The 14786-nt window shown below is 39.1% G+C and overlaps 3 protein-coding genes across 3 annotated transcripts in view; all 3 read right to left on the bottom strand.

Annotated features, from left to right (window-relative positions):
- The window catches only part of cdc73 (cell division cycle 73, Paf1/RNA polymerase II complex component, homolog (S. cerevisiae)), a 31189-nt gene extending 27464 nt beyond the window's left edge, over window positions 1–3725 (bottom strand). Inside the window, exons 1-7 of the mRNA XM_042428808.1 lie at window positions 3543–3725; window positions 2729–2834; window positions 2489–2558; window positions 2220–2282; window positions 1937–1989; window positions 1472–1560; window positions 1031–1244 (exon numbers count right to left, since the gene is read on the bottom strand). Of these exons, the coding sequence (XP_042284742.1) occupies window positions 1031–1244; window positions 1472–1560; window positions 1937–1989; window positions 2220–2282; window positions 2489–2558; window positions 2729–2834; window positions 3543–3673 (726 nt within the window). The 5' untranslated portion in view covers window positions 3674–3725. The remainder of the gene's footprint in view (window positions 1–1030; window positions 1245–1471; window positions 1561–1936; window positions 1990–2219; window positions 2283–2488; window positions 2559–2728; window positions 2835–3542) is intronic.
- Window positions 3726–4042: 317 nt separating this feature from the next.
- ro60 (Ro60, Y RNA binding protein) lies at window positions 4043–10832 on the bottom strand. Its single transcript, XM_042429748.1, has 9 exons — window positions 10738–10832; window positions 9195–9795; window positions 8171–8391; window positions 7814–7960; window positions 7575–7712; window positions 7348–7464; window positions 6837–6953; window positions 6484–6630; window positions 4043–5959 (listed from the first exon to the last, which is right to left on the bottom strand). The coding sequence occupies exons 2-9, from the start codon at window positions 9775–9777 to the stop codon at window positions 5807–5809; spliced, it is 1623 nt and encodes a 540-aa protein (XP_042285682.1). The 5' UTR covers window positions 9778–9795; window positions 10738–10832; the 3' UTR covers window positions 4043–5806.
- Window positions 10833–12409: 1577 nt separating this feature from the next.
- Window positions 12410–14187, bottom strand: LOC121909128 (regulator of G-protein signaling 8-like). Its single transcript, XM_042429551.1, has 5 exons — window positions 14105–14187; window positions 13922–13990; window positions 13750–13811; window positions 13491–13657; window positions 12410–13106 (listed from the first exon to the last, which is right to left on the bottom strand). The coding sequence occupies exons 1-5, from the start codon at window positions 14155–14157 to the stop codon at window positions 12816–12818; spliced, it is 642 nt and encodes a 213-aa protein (XP_042285485.1). The 5' UTR covers window positions 14158–14187; the 3' UTR covers window positions 12410–12815.
- Between the last annotated feature and the right edge of the window lie 599 nt (window positions 14188–14786).

The raw sequence follows: 14786 nt of genomic DNA, 5'->3' as shown, positions 1-14786 counted from the left end.
TTCAATCAACCTCTGACCAGGTCATGTGGATTAAAAGTCTTTACTTTTCTAAAAATAGACTTGATGAAAATTAGGAAATGAATTTGTTTTACACACAAACTCATCACGAGTTTTGTTTACTAATTGAAATTCAAGTGAATGGGCCCAAAACTTGCATAATTTTGATGACACAGGTGTGAGCAAGACAGACATGTCTCACCCTGCAGAAAATTCTCATCCTCGCACCATTGAGATTTGATGCTTCGCCATGACAGAGGAAGTTGCTATAACTTTATTGTACATGCTCCAGTCTGCACCAAACTTCACATGTTTGTAAAGTCAGACCTGTCAGCCCAGGTCTGGAGACATCTACATGCCCGTGACAGAAGCCATTGGACGGCACCGCACTCCGACGTGCGCAAGGGTGCGAAGGCCCGTTCAACGCTGTTTGCAGCTTTAATTTATATTTCCGTCTCTAACACACACTGACACAAACAGCTCTGTTGTTCACACTAAGCTGCTGTTATGATACCTGGCAGAGGCCATGTAATCCTGCACCTGCAGTGAATTTGGCTGCTGTGATGGACCGGTAGCTCATTAAAAAAAGCTCCAACTGTTACCAAAGACAGCAACCAAAGGCCAGTCACCAACACCACCCCCAGCAATTAAGATGGCAAAGAAAGTTGCTGGTTCTACAATTGAAAAATGGAAAATAGACTGGCTTGGTGTTGAAGAGGTGAATAAGATGACTTTCCTCTTCTGTAAAGTTTGCAGGGTTCACCCACCCAAACATAGCCTTGGACAGCTAAAAGCTAATCGCGACTTTGTTAAAGGAAGCAAACAGGTTAAACAGTATTCAGGTCATTGTCACCAAACAAGCAAGCACCATCAATTTGCTTATGGTAACATTAACACTAACTGTAGAGACTTTAAAATGCATTTGACACAGGTGTATTTGGAGGAACAGTGCAACATTTTGGGAATTTTGTCATCCAGAGAGAAAACACAGAAAGATCACTGTGGATATCATTAGCTTAAAGTGGACTCTGACCTTTCCGGTGCTCTGGAGAATGGTTGTCCTGGTCCTCCAGACTCTCTCTCTGCTGACAATGTCTCTGGTGACATCCACCTCAGCGTCCACAAAGCTTCTCTGCTTCAGGGTAATGTCATCATCCAGATCTGTTTTGATGGTGGAACGTTTCTTGGCCATAATCTTTGCTTTGATGGCTGCAATTTTCTCCACTGACATGGCCTCAGACAGGGATCTGGAGGAGGAGGAAAAAGGTTCTTATTATTTCAATAGCTTGAGGAACCGCGGGTGTTATTGTGCAGTAAAAAAGATGACATTGAAATTGCATAAATATTGATCAATCCATACTTGTGCTACTGTATGTTGAATAAAAATTAAAACTCAACTCTGTGGCAAAATAATTTACTCTGAAGAGGTTATTACTCCACACAGAAAGCATATTATAAATAAATGAAATCATACCTGATCTGGTCAGTCTGCACAATGCCCTCTTTGTGGCCCTCCAGACGGGCAGCCAGACGCTCCTTGTCAAGACGCACTCGTTCCTCATCCTTAGAATGAAAGCAGAGTACACACCATTAACAAACTACAAAATAAAAAATGCAAGTGTTTGTCACTTAGTTATTGTAAATTATTTAGAATATGAAGCGATACTGTAAGATTGGTTCGTTTTCCTGTGGTGCAATTAGCACTTTATTAATGATTCATTATGGATTATTCCTTATTCACATTTATGTTGATCAAATGTAAAAAACAAAACAATTTTGTTTTTTGGGTTGGTTACTTCTACACTATGATTTACACTGTCCACTACATGAAACCTCATGGTTATCCATTTAACCACTGTTCCTTTTGCCTTGCATATAGGTGATATAAGGTGTTTTTAACTAAGCAACTTTGAGAAGAGGGTATTTCATGTCAGTTTACCTCAATTCTTGGTTTTTTGGCTTCCGAAGATACCTCATCAGCTGCTCTTTTGACTAAAACAACAAAACAATGCTATTATCACAGTGTACAAAGCTCATTTGTGTCATTTATAAACTTTCTTGACTGAAATGCTTCTCATTTAATAGAAAAAAATCTGTGAAAATACGATACAATCATAGAGAGGCCTGTAACAAAAGACACAGTTTAAGTATTTTGTTGTAATCTCAGTTTTCAAAAACAGCAGCTCTACAAAGCCCATGTAATAAATATGGGGTGTATTCACCTTGCGTTGGCCTTTGCAAACCTATTTCTATAGGCGCACTTCTGTCAATACTGGTCGATGTAGCTGTGAAAAGACAAAATTAGAAAATGCATGAACATTCCTACTCATAGGGCTTTAGTAATGAATGTGATGATTATTATGTTTTAGAAAATCTAAATTTCAAAAGACATCAAGACATCAGTTTAAATATATGAGACTGTGCACACAACTGCCTACATATGATAGTAATACAATGTACAATCACAATAGATCTACCAAGCACTACTTACAACTCTCGCCATTGAGATACGACAGCAAGCCCTTTCGATCAGGTCGTCTGACAACAGGGATGTTCTCTGTCTATAAACAACACACAATCGTGTCATCCAAAATACCTCCAGGGCAGTTGTGAAGAAATGTAAAAGATGTTATACACAAATATCTTAAAAGGCTGACATAACACATCACACTTTGGAATATACTGGCGCTGACATAATATGGCATATTGATAGTTATTCCACAACACTTACTGCAGCTCTTCGCACATAGGACGGATGTGGGAGATGCACATTGTTGAGCAAAAACAAGATAGAGTCCAAAGTATAGTACTCTTTGGGCTGGCCCTCTTTACCAGTTCTGAAGGTAGAAACACAAGCAAAGAATACCATAAATATCACTAAACTTTGAAATATATTACACCAGCTTAGCATACGATTAACATGTAAACAGACGGCTGCAGGTTGCACATTTAAGATCTAAATAGAATAAGTCTGAAGTAAATATAGTTGGTTACCTAATCAAAGTTACCAAGCCCTGGTTCTGATGTCACATAAACACGGAACTATCAACAGTTATCCGGCTAGCTAATCTACTAATGCTTGTGCAACGTCATTTTCTGCATATCATCAGCAAAGTTTGCTTTTTCGTACCATAAACAAAGCTTTTAATAGTCATGACTGTGATCCACTGACTCCTATGGGAACACAACTCAGCGCTGGGCTTAACGTTACGTCGCTAATAAGTTAGCATCACATCTCTACTGCAAGTTTAGCTGTACAGCTCTCCTAAATACGTTGCAACTTTTTTTTTTAAATAAAGGGATATATTGACACGTATAAATGGTGGCACAAAAGTCCAGTGGTCTACAGCAAAACGCTGAAGTATAATGCCAAAGTGACCAAAGTGTGTTAAGATAATGAAGTACAACATCGAGGAAAGGAGTTAGGTTAGCATCTTAGCATCTCGTTGCTAGCGAGCTTTCCGCCGTTAGCAGCACAAGGCACAGATTAGCTTCGACTGCGGGCCTACAAACGAGATTTGTAGATATGTTTGGCGCTGACATACCCCCAGATTATGTAGTTGGTCTTGACATTTTTCGGCCAGGAGAACTCTCCAAATATAACTTCATCTCCTTTTGCGACGATTTCTTTTTTCTGGATGTTATACTGACGAAGAACACTCAACACATCCGCCATCTTCACTTGTCTTGGTGTAGAAGTGTGTTTGCGAGGCCCCCAGTTATCAACATCATGTGGCCTCGCAGGATGCCTGATCTGAGTGAAACTGTTTTTTTTGTTGTTGTTGTTGTTTGTTTGTTTTTTGGACCAACTCCACCTTGCTCACAGGAGTGTCGGAACGGGCTGTAGTCGCTTTTTATAAAAAACAGAATTATTAGGTATATTCCGACATTGATGAACGTAATTATTAATTTAGAGAAGTCCTGGCTCAGTCCAAATGACTTGCTCAAGGACACTTCCATCAGTCAGTGATGTACACAAGAAAGTAATGTTCATTTATTGAGTCAAGATGGTTATTTGTAAAATATAAAGGAAAAAACACGGCAATATTTGAAGAGCAGCAAAGTGTTTATTAAGGGTCTACATTGCCACTACAGTCAAGTACTTAGATGTTAAGCAAAATGGATACAACAAACATAATAGGAGAGAGTTAACCATGGTGGTGAAACACTTGTGAATTACCATACCTCATAATAATAACTATCTCTTGTGTCAAACTTTCAACTACAAACGCTGTATCAACAATCATATTGTACATATATTTTAGCTTCATAGCGTTTTGACCTTTGGTCAAAAATACAGCGGACATTGTCTTAACATTGAAAATGACAGTATCAGCATGTGTGGAGAAAAATCCTTCACAGTAACATGGTCAGTTTATTTTTCTTCATAATGAATTACACTAGAATGGAGAATAAGTGACACGTTGAATGTTAATTCTGTCTGTAATTACAGTAATTAGTGTTCAATAAAACAAGAAGCACCACTGTGGTCGATTGCTTCCATTTCCCAAAAATGAAGTGGCCCCTAACACTAAAACATATGTGTTTATTCTCTTTGAAGAAATATAAAGCACTGTACTTTAAATCTCTTCTGTGTCATGTTTTACAAAAGTACCGGTACATTCAATTCCTTTTATTCCGCTAATGTAGCAATTATCTGTTAGTTTTTGCATAACGGACATTCTTACATCAAATATACTGAAACATTACTGTGCTAGCAGATTCAGTCTAGGTAAACAGTTGTTAAATAACTATGATCTGTCCTTCCTGGACATAATAATACAGTAAAATCCCAAATGTGATGCATAGAATTCAGACTAAAATATGAGAAAAAGTCAATTTTTCCAACCTACAGCAAACCGACTTACATTGGCATTATTGTTATACGAAGGAAAATCCCAAATAAACCAAAACCCAAATAATCCCCCAATAATGTTGCATCACATTTAAGAGCACCAAGGGTATTTTTTTTTATAGAATACATTTGACAAGAGCAGAAAAGACAACTCAGTTTTAAAATAAAATTGGCTCAGGGGAAAACAAATGTTAATAGAACTAAAATTGTAGCTAAGCTATAGGCAGTGTTATGTAAATGGAATTCTAGACATTAACATCACTATAAAAAAAACCTTTTCTGACCAAATAAATCAAAGAATAGAAGAATAGTCAGAAAACAAAATGCAATGTATTCTGTTCACTTTTGGTGTTTTTCCTCTCTTACAGTATATCAGTTAATAATTTATAATAATGCTACATAAAACAGAGGGACAGGCTTTCAAATTTAAAATGCCTCTACCATCACATCAAACTTGCTAAATCATACCATAGATACATACTAGAAACAGTAAATCCCCTTCTAATAAACCTACAGTTGCACTAAGTCTCCAACATTCTGTCTCTTAACCTGTTCCTCTTATTTAATCTGCAAACATCTCGCTATAAATGTGGAATTTCTTCAAAGGGTTCATGTCTCACCAAAAACCATCAAAGCACTTAACAACAGAGTGCTGTTTGCACTAAAACTCCAACAGCATGATATGCAATGACATATCATGTGTTATCACTTCCTTTTTAAATTTCAGAAAAAAATATATGCACACATTTCCAGAGTGTTGTCCAGCCCGCTGGACACTTTGTCAATTTGTAAGCGACATAATACAAAAAGAGAAATTGGAATTGTAAATGTCAATATCTTTTGGATTAGTGCTGTTTTAGGGCACTCTACATGCTAAGTGAGCCATGTTGGTCCACTTTGTGCCTTCTTGTTGGACTCTAATGACATGATTCAGAGACGGTCCCAAATACTTTATCAGATCAGATCCTGGGCTAGGTTACGAATGACACTCAAAGCTCCAAGGTCGAAGCCACAGATGCTCAGTACACCTCTGTCTTCTGTGTCTGCGATGGCCTGTCCAATGGATGTCAGCCCACACATCACCAATTTAGAATTGGTTCCTGATATCTGTTGAGAATATGCACATAAAAAACATTTTATTTTTAATTGTTTTTTTTGCAAAAAGCATGCTTGAAAATTGGCCCTTTGTCAGATACAGAGATGTTCCTCAGAACTGTACCTGACAAAAAAAACTAATTAGGAATGAACATTTTGTAGTTCCTTAATATCATAAAAAAGATGTTTTAAACAGAGCTGATGACAATGTTTGAAGTTTTTCAGGTGATAGAAATCCCAGTGAGAGGGTTCAGCCACTGTCATGTTATTACGGGACATTAATTGTGTCTCATGATATACATAGTAATATATAACATGAACAGTGGTCATTCTGGAAATTGAGAGTCCAGATATCAGCTTTAATGTAAGTCTGAAAAGGAACCTCATCCCATTTGTCTGATTAAGTCCATCAAATTGCAAATTAATTTTACCTGAGGTCTGCTTAATCCTGTTTTTAAAAAACAATCGTTATCTGAAAGGACATTATTCAATTAAATCCCCTCCCTGAGCAGGCATTAATGAATAAATGAATATACTTGTCTGTGCTTCTTTAGAGACTCCACCGGGCTGGCAGTAAACGTCCACAGAGGGTTGTTGGTTAGAATGATGAACACATCTACAGCTTTCCCGTTCTCTGTGGCCCATGTGATGGGAAGAGTGCAGTCTGTGCTCCCACTCGGGATCTGGAGCATACAGTATGGTGGAAAGGTAAGCGTTCAAGAGCAAGACATGTTCAGTGTCAATGGTTAATGGTTAATTAAGGCAATTAATCTTCTACTGGACTGGACTAATGTATTTTTAAACGATTATAAAATGTCCTTATTCGTAATGTAGACTGATCAGTAACTGTAATTAATTTCTTATTCTTTGACGCTGTTACACGCCTTACCTTAACCAGTTCCACTGTTGCTTGTGCGAGACTCATGTCAGCAGAAACCGTGCATGGAACCACAAATCCTTCAGAGTAGGCTAGCACGTGTGTGTCTGCCTCTGTCCTTGCAAAAATCTGTAGCAGGCACAAAGGTCAAAAGGAAAGCATGACATCACACAGAAAAAATATCTCTCATACACACACACACACACACACACGCGTGTTTTGCAAGAAAAATAGGTACCATTCAAATGTTCTACCTCATTGCAGTCCTTTTAAGAAAGGAGAGAATCATCACTGTGATAGCACATGTCTCAGCTGATCACTGCTGAAGGGCCTGTGGACTACGAATATCGCACTGCGGAAGGAATTTTTGCAGGAATCCAGTATGTGTCAACAGACCAATTCCTTGACCCAAGCTTCCTCCAAAGATGGGGCGGCCTGAGCCCTGCTTACATACGCAGCTGTTCCAACTGAAACAACAATTAACCACACTCTGGGTAGTTGGCTAGCTCTAGTATTGTCTTACCATGGTAATTGCTGCGGCAGCGACGGCAGTGCTGATCGACGTCCCTGGGACAATGCTGCTCAGCGATGTGCTCACATCCACTGCCACCACAAAGCGTTTACCGACAGGATCCACATTCTGGGGGACAAAACAGCAACAGAACAAGAGTTTATTTGTGTTAGCTGATGCTATTAGCCGCTGTCTTCTTTGATGGTCTATCAGAAGTCATGAAGATAAACGGAACTTACCATAAAACTCTTGTAAAAAGCAGAGTCCATTGCTTTCAGGATGCTGCTGTCTGGTTCCCATTTTGTTTTACCCTGATAGCCTTGGCCTCTTTTGTAGTTTTCAGAAGCCAAGAGTATGTTGAAAGGGTGGAGCTTTGCCTGGTGATTTATAGACACACATGTAATACTTGAATAATGACTACTGGCTAAGAAAACAAACACATAACTGTACATTAATTAGGAAGAACTATAAGTCATACCTTCTTTAATGCCGTCTCACTCTGGATTCTGTCACAAACAGTTTGTGTTTCTGAAGTCCCTGGTTCAAGAACTTTGTTTGCCGTCATCTTACCTAAGATCCTTAGCACAGACTGGAGAGGCATTTCCTTCAACAACGCTCTCCATACCTCAAAACATAAACACATATCACCTCATCAGACTTATGGAAGGCTGGACATGCGATTACATATGATCCAATGTCATTTTATGATTAACTTAATGTCAGATTGATGATAACAAAGGTATTTCTCTCAAAACAATTCTCCAATAACTGTTTGTAGGTAGAATGCATGAAATCCCAACACTGAATGATGATTTAAAAACACATAAACACTCACCAGTTTGGACTTCAGGTGGTCTGTCAGTAGCTGTTCCCTCTCCAATTTGTGTTCCTCTATTAAATTGATGACCTCCGTTTCATCACAACTGTGCTTGACCTTCTCCACCACTTCAAGGTATGAAAGCACTTTGGCGACCTCCTCTGAGTTCTCTTTATCTGCGTAAGCAACCTGGACCTCTTTCCATCCTTTTGTTACATATTTGCTGATCAAGGCAATAGCTGAAAACAAAAAGAAAGGGCCATCATTGTCTTATCTAATTTGTCTTTTTTCAGCCTCCCAAAAAAAAGTGAAACAAAATGACCAAATCATGATTAGAGAGTGTTCAAATTGGCATGGTACAGATTATATTTCAGGAAAGGTTGTTTACAAGTGCACAAGGTCAGACTCAGATACACCTTTAAACCCAGTGGCAATCAAGTTAATCCAACTCTATGACCGTTTCGGAGGTTGTGGCTTGTAGTGTTGCTGTTCTGTTGTCAGTGTTTACAATTGTCTCCTGCAGATTTTTTCTGTTTATCGTCATGACATCTGATGCATTTTCCCTTCTCACGTTACATACATAATATCGTATTTGCAACACTTATGGAAATGCTGAGTGGCAAACCTCTATTAAAGCTGACAAATGCTGCCAATTGGTATTCAGCTTCATTGCTTAATTCTAATTTACAGTTAGTTCCTGTGTTGTTGATGCAGTAGTAACAAATACTGCACAATTATGTAAGGTGGCAAGGAAAAAGGCCTCTAAAAATATGATGACAAATAAGAAGTCGTAAAGTAGCCATTAGTAATCCACCTCCACCAGTGGTTGAAGACACTTAACAGCAGAAATTACAAACTCTACATGCAATGACCTGAGAAAACACTACGGCTTTCCAAACTTAAACTGAAAATAAAAATGAAAAAGCTGTTATTGCCTTCACACGTTGCTTACTGCAATCCAGGGATATTGTAATGTGAGGTGGATGATATTTTGCCGTCCCCTGTAAACAGATGTGTATAAAATGGGTCTGTGTAAACTAACCTTCATGAGCTGGTTTGGTGTGAGAGAGCCTGAGTAGATCTTGGTGTGACCACCCCTCTCTCTGTTTACATTTGGTCACAGCCGCAGCCAGACTCATGGCATCTTGCTCATTGTACCAGTCAGACACTGCTCTTCTCAGGGCACGTCCCCAAATCCCACACTTCATGCCCTCTTTCAACTCTTTTTTGTACTGGATGAAAGAAAACAGATGGGCAGGATCTCGACAAACTTCCTTCAGGGCTTTGAATGCCGCCTGCCTGGTCTTCAGCTCAGAGTGCTGGGAGCACAAAGCCAGTGCAAAAAAGGAGGGGCCGAGTCTGACAGCTCGCTCATCTTTAGCGAACCTTTTTATCTCTTCCACCACCTCGCCACCGTGGCCATCCTGAAGAAGGGAAAACAGGGTTTCAGCGTTCTCTATGCTGACACGACCCTCCTCTCTGGCAGTGTACAAGTCTCCCTCCAAGCCATAGCAGAGGAAGCGGCACAGTCTGGCCTTGTCGCTGATCTCCCATGGACAACCGACACCTGTTGAGTTCAGAGTGTGGTTGCTTGAAGATGTTGTGGTACTTCCTGATGGCTCCATTGTCACACTGGAGAAGGCCTGAAACAGTAAATGGCTTTTTAAAAATCACTCAGTGTCTAAAAGATGCTCAAATAATGAACACTTTTTGTAACCTACGAGATCAAACTGGCACTGATCACAGTTAGCAGTGGACTAGTTTAATGTACAAGTCTCAGCATTAATAGAATAATGTCAGAGTTAATTTCGCATTCCTGGTGTGGGTGTGGGATTGGTTGAAGCAACACTGAAACTGCAGACCATGCAACTTTGCAAAGCCCTAACGTTACCAAAACGCAATGAACAGATTGAGCCCCAGGAAACTGCTGCAGATATCCATGGCCAACCAGAAAGCCTCAATGAACACAAGATAAGGCTGACTTCGCTGGCAATATTACATACTCATTGCCTCAGTGCGCTGACAGAAATAGCTTAAAGCCGATTAAAGGACATGATGATACACACAAGAAAGATACAAGCCACATCGAGTTGTTAATAGAAAGTGGTAGAAAACTTTAGCAAACATAACGTTATCGTTAATTGCGAACGTTACCGGTTGTTAGCAAAGGGAGGCAGTCTGGGCAACGCCAAGTTAGTTAACGTTAACTTAGCCAACTGGCCTTGTCAACATTGTTAAATTCATGTTAAATATGTATCTAGCTAGTTATTTAGCAAACATCATTATAATTAAATCCACTTCTAACAGTTGTCAAGTCCAGCTAAATGGTAACGTTAGCCACCGGATCTCCAATGACCACAAACTACAGCCTTACATCCGAGGTTTTTCCAGCCGGACACCGGACAGCTAAGCTAGGCGGCTTAATGGAGCTCGCCTGGGTTGGGCAGCTGGCTACGTAGCTACGCCAACTCTAACTTCATTGTGTTAGCTTTGCTAGAAACACGTATGGATGTGTGATGTATGCTGATGAAAACATTTTACTCAACAAGTACATGATATATACATGTATATATGCACAAACTTACCACAGTATGTGTGTGCACGGGACTCAAGTTTTTGATGTAGCCAGACGGCAAAAAGGCCTCCCCTCTGACCGTCAGTGACGTAACCGGGCGGGGCAGCGATGGATGCTGGGATAAAGAGTACCATCTCTCTTTCACACACACACACACACACACACACACACACACACACACACACACACACACACACAGACTAAGGTATTTTGGTTTCTCTTTAATTTCATTTCTCTTTAATTTTGCCCACAACAGGCCAGTAAAACATCGGTATAGCTTTTTACCACTTGAATTACCGGTTATGGTAGTAGTAGGTGCGCAGTATATTCACCCAGCAAGATTTCACTTTCATTTTTCTTGATAGAGTTTCCAAGTGAAATATTCATAGTATGTGTAGGCTATTTGAGATCAAAGAGTCACTTACTCTTCTTGACACCCAAATTATCTGGTGGTCACAGGCAGTAAGGGTTATACATTTGGTATATTTCTGGCCCAGATATATCCCCTCTCCTCTGCTACATCCCACTACTGTACCCACGGTGTGTTTCCCCCTCCATGCCCTCCTACATTTTTATCTAATCCCATCTTTCCTTTTAATGCAGTCAGTTTTTTTTAATCCACTATTTCCATAATCAAAGTAGAAACAGGCAAGCAAGAAGAGGAAGAAGAGGAAGATGATGATAATGGTGATGTTGAGGTCTTTTTTTTTTTTATATATAAATCTATGGTACTGACTCAGTGCTGTTAAAGTCTGAAGACTGTTTGGTTTCTGATATGGCCCACTTAGGTAGCCCTCCTGTAAATGAAATGCCCATTTTTAAGTGTAATTGTAGTTTTTATTAAGCCTGGTTGTTTCCAACAGTAGACCTTTTTGGCAGAATACAATTTGACATGTCACGGTAGAAAATGCACATGTGTTAATAATAAAAATCAATAATGTGTATGACCTGTCACACTGTCATGACTTACTGGCACACACACTAGAGCATTATTAGTAACACCTGTGATTTTAATAGACAGGTCAAAATGTCTGCTGTGAAAAAGGCATATGAGAGTAAAATGAATGTTTCTCATGGCCTGAAATGGTAAATTGTCAAAACTACTTTTGTTATTTTGGATTTTTACAAATGAGTTACTGTAGTGCACACAACTGAGCCAAAGAATAATCAATTAATTTAAAATAAAATAAATTACAAAAGAAAAGCAAACAAAGACACTAATTAGATTGTTTTCATATCCTCTTTACCACAAGACATTGCTTTTTAATTGAAGATTGAAGCATTTAGAAAACTGAAATTCGTTTTACTTTAGAATCTGACAAAAAAGGAACAGATTATGCAGCTGAGCTTATTTTTTTTAAGCCATGTGATTTGAATTGGACTGAAAACCTAGTGTTTTTCTGATGAGTGTCAGTGTCACACAACAAGTGAAGAACAGTTACGGAGCTCATCAATAATCACCTAATCCACACAGATAAAGCAATACAGGTAATAATAAATATCATTATCACAAAATATTTTTCTCAATGCTGCACCTGTAAACCTCTCTGCCAATAAATCAAAATTGAATTTTGGTTGCAAGATTTCCCAGCCACCACCGGGTGGCAGTAGAACATAAACTGTAGGAACACAGGATTCATTTTCATGACACCCATGTAGGCAGACTTTGTTCAGTTTTTGCAACAACTGAACAGTTAGAATTTAACAAAAAATAAGTGCCACAGTATAGCAAGTCTTCATGAGGCATACATACATGACAAGACCACTAAAAGTGCAAACTCACAAAATACATAACAGTCCTGCAGTCATACGCATTTCACTTGTGTGGAATCATAAATATTAAAGTTTACATTCAAGACTTTGGCTGTCTCAGCCAGCAGCAACACAGTTTTACTTTAGTCGATGTCCAGTGTTCACCGTGCACCAGATGGCACCGCCTACAGTATGTTATGTCCATTGCACTGGCACGTCTTTAAACACCATGTGGTTGAGGTGACATTTTGAGGTAAGGGAAAGTGCCTGCACAGTGTCTGTCAACAGCAGCTCCTGAGCCTTTGGCAACACTTTCCACTATCACCATGCACGGTGTCAGTCCTTGTGCAAGAGATACAAATCGCTCTGCAGGCTGATTGCTTTAGAATCATGCTGTATTAGATCTCCATTGTTCCTTATCCTCAAGGCCTTTCGATGCTTCCCAAGGCCCCTCTGCTTAGGAGCTGCATCAAATAGGACTTTGTATTGCTCAGACTGAATGAAGCGTGAGAATGAGCCATTCTCCATTAGGCTGTAGATTTTTTTCTGTGCCACAACAAAACACGATGGACTTGGGTTTTGGAGATTCTGGCGGATGATATCTCTCGTGTGGAAATCTAAGTTTACCTGCAAAGATATGGAAAGCAATGCACAGCTAAATTAACTGAACATGGTATTTTCAATTCACACATTTAATGTGCAGCACACACTGTACAGTATGTGCACCTGCACCATTACCACAGATGGAAAATAACTATTCAGAACTCTGGTTGCTGTGGTTAATGTACAGTAAATGATACAGGTTTGTATGTTTTTAGTCTTAAACTAGGCTACTTGAGCATTTTTCTGGAGTATTGCTCTTTTTCTCACTCTTGCAATAAACACACCGAAAGTTTATGTGCAAACTAAATTATGTTGTTTTTAATAATGTGTATGTTTGGGTTTTAGCATATTTTGCTGCATAAAAGTTCTCCCCTTATGATTCAGTCATCTTAAAGAGTTTGTTTTTACCGGCGTAGGAGACTCTGGCCTGATGAACTCTTCATAAATGCGTGCTGCTCTCCGTGTCAGCTCCTGGGGACTGTCAAGGGTTTTGAACTCTTGACAGGTGAGCCAAAAGTCCAGGTTCTCCTCACAGAACTCTGACTTTAGAAAGTCCCGAAATGCTAATTGTCCACCTTTTACACAGGAGAATATAACTTTATTATAAAGAAAACAGTCAAGAACCACAATATTAGATTTGTGTTGCCTTAAAGCAAATGATAATTACGTTTCTGGGAAAGGAGTATCTCAAGAGATTCTTCAAGTAGGCTTGTTTCATTTGTTGCCTGTCTGCAAAGAGAAAACAAAGGAGGATATTTGGTTGTGTTCAAATTTGAAAGAAGAAATAACACAACATTAATATACAGCATGATTTACAAAAAAACAAAAAACACACACACTTGTTGAGTTTCCGCCATGACAATGGACTCTGGATTAAGTTATGCATTCTGGATTTCCATGCATTATGTCTACAAGAGAGGACAACAACAGGAATATTAAAACAAGTGTAACTTTCCCAGATGCATAAAACATAAAGATGTCAAAAATAAGCCTCACTACGTTACAACTGATACTGTACTTACATTCTGTTTGTGTCTTTAAAGTCCAGGGGAGTTGTTTTACAAATTCCATTCATTGTTGAATTTGAATAACATTACCTCTTCTGTGATTTATAATTTGTCGATATTTGCCAGTATACATGCTGCTGCTAAGACTTCAGAAGAATCCTTTTAAAAACTTCCCTTAAATTTCAGACCTCATAGCTTCACTACTGGATCCTGACTGACTCTTCTCACCACTGAGGGTCAAAGTCATGCGTGGAATCCGACTGTGATGTCAAAACACCACGCTTCTGCCTGTGCCGCAGGTCTCTGCACTTTTTTTCCCCCTGTGTCTTGCTATTTTTAACCTCTGTTAAATGATTGTTACATAATTAGAAGGAGCCGCACGAATACTAAGTACGTCAAACCTTGTGCTCTTCCTCTTCTTCAATTACAGAACAAAACTTTACTGTGTATCTCAATCCCCATCACATTCTTCACAGTTAAATGCATTACAAGGCCTGCTGAAAGTCATCCAGTCCCTACGTCATTTAGCTTGCTATTCAAGTCTGTGCCATTCTTAGCCACAGGTCAGGTAGTCACAAGTTTCTTTTACAAGTTTTTCTTCTTCTTTGCCATTTCCTCTATGTGACTTTCACAGATTCTGAATAACCTACTTTAATGTTTTGGATTTTTATTTATTTTGGAAGAATCACTTCATATA

The sequence above is a fragment of the Thunnus maccoyii genome, chromosome 12, assembly GCF_910596095.1.
Source record: "Thunnus maccoyii chromosome 12, fThuMac1.1, whole genome shotgun sequence".
Taxonomy (NCBI): Eukaryota; Metazoa; Chordata; class Actinopteri; order Scombriformes; family Scombridae; genus Thunnus; species Thunnus maccoyii.
Note: the sequence above shows the minus strand (reverse complement) of the source record. Positions and strands in the feature narration are given on the sequence as shown.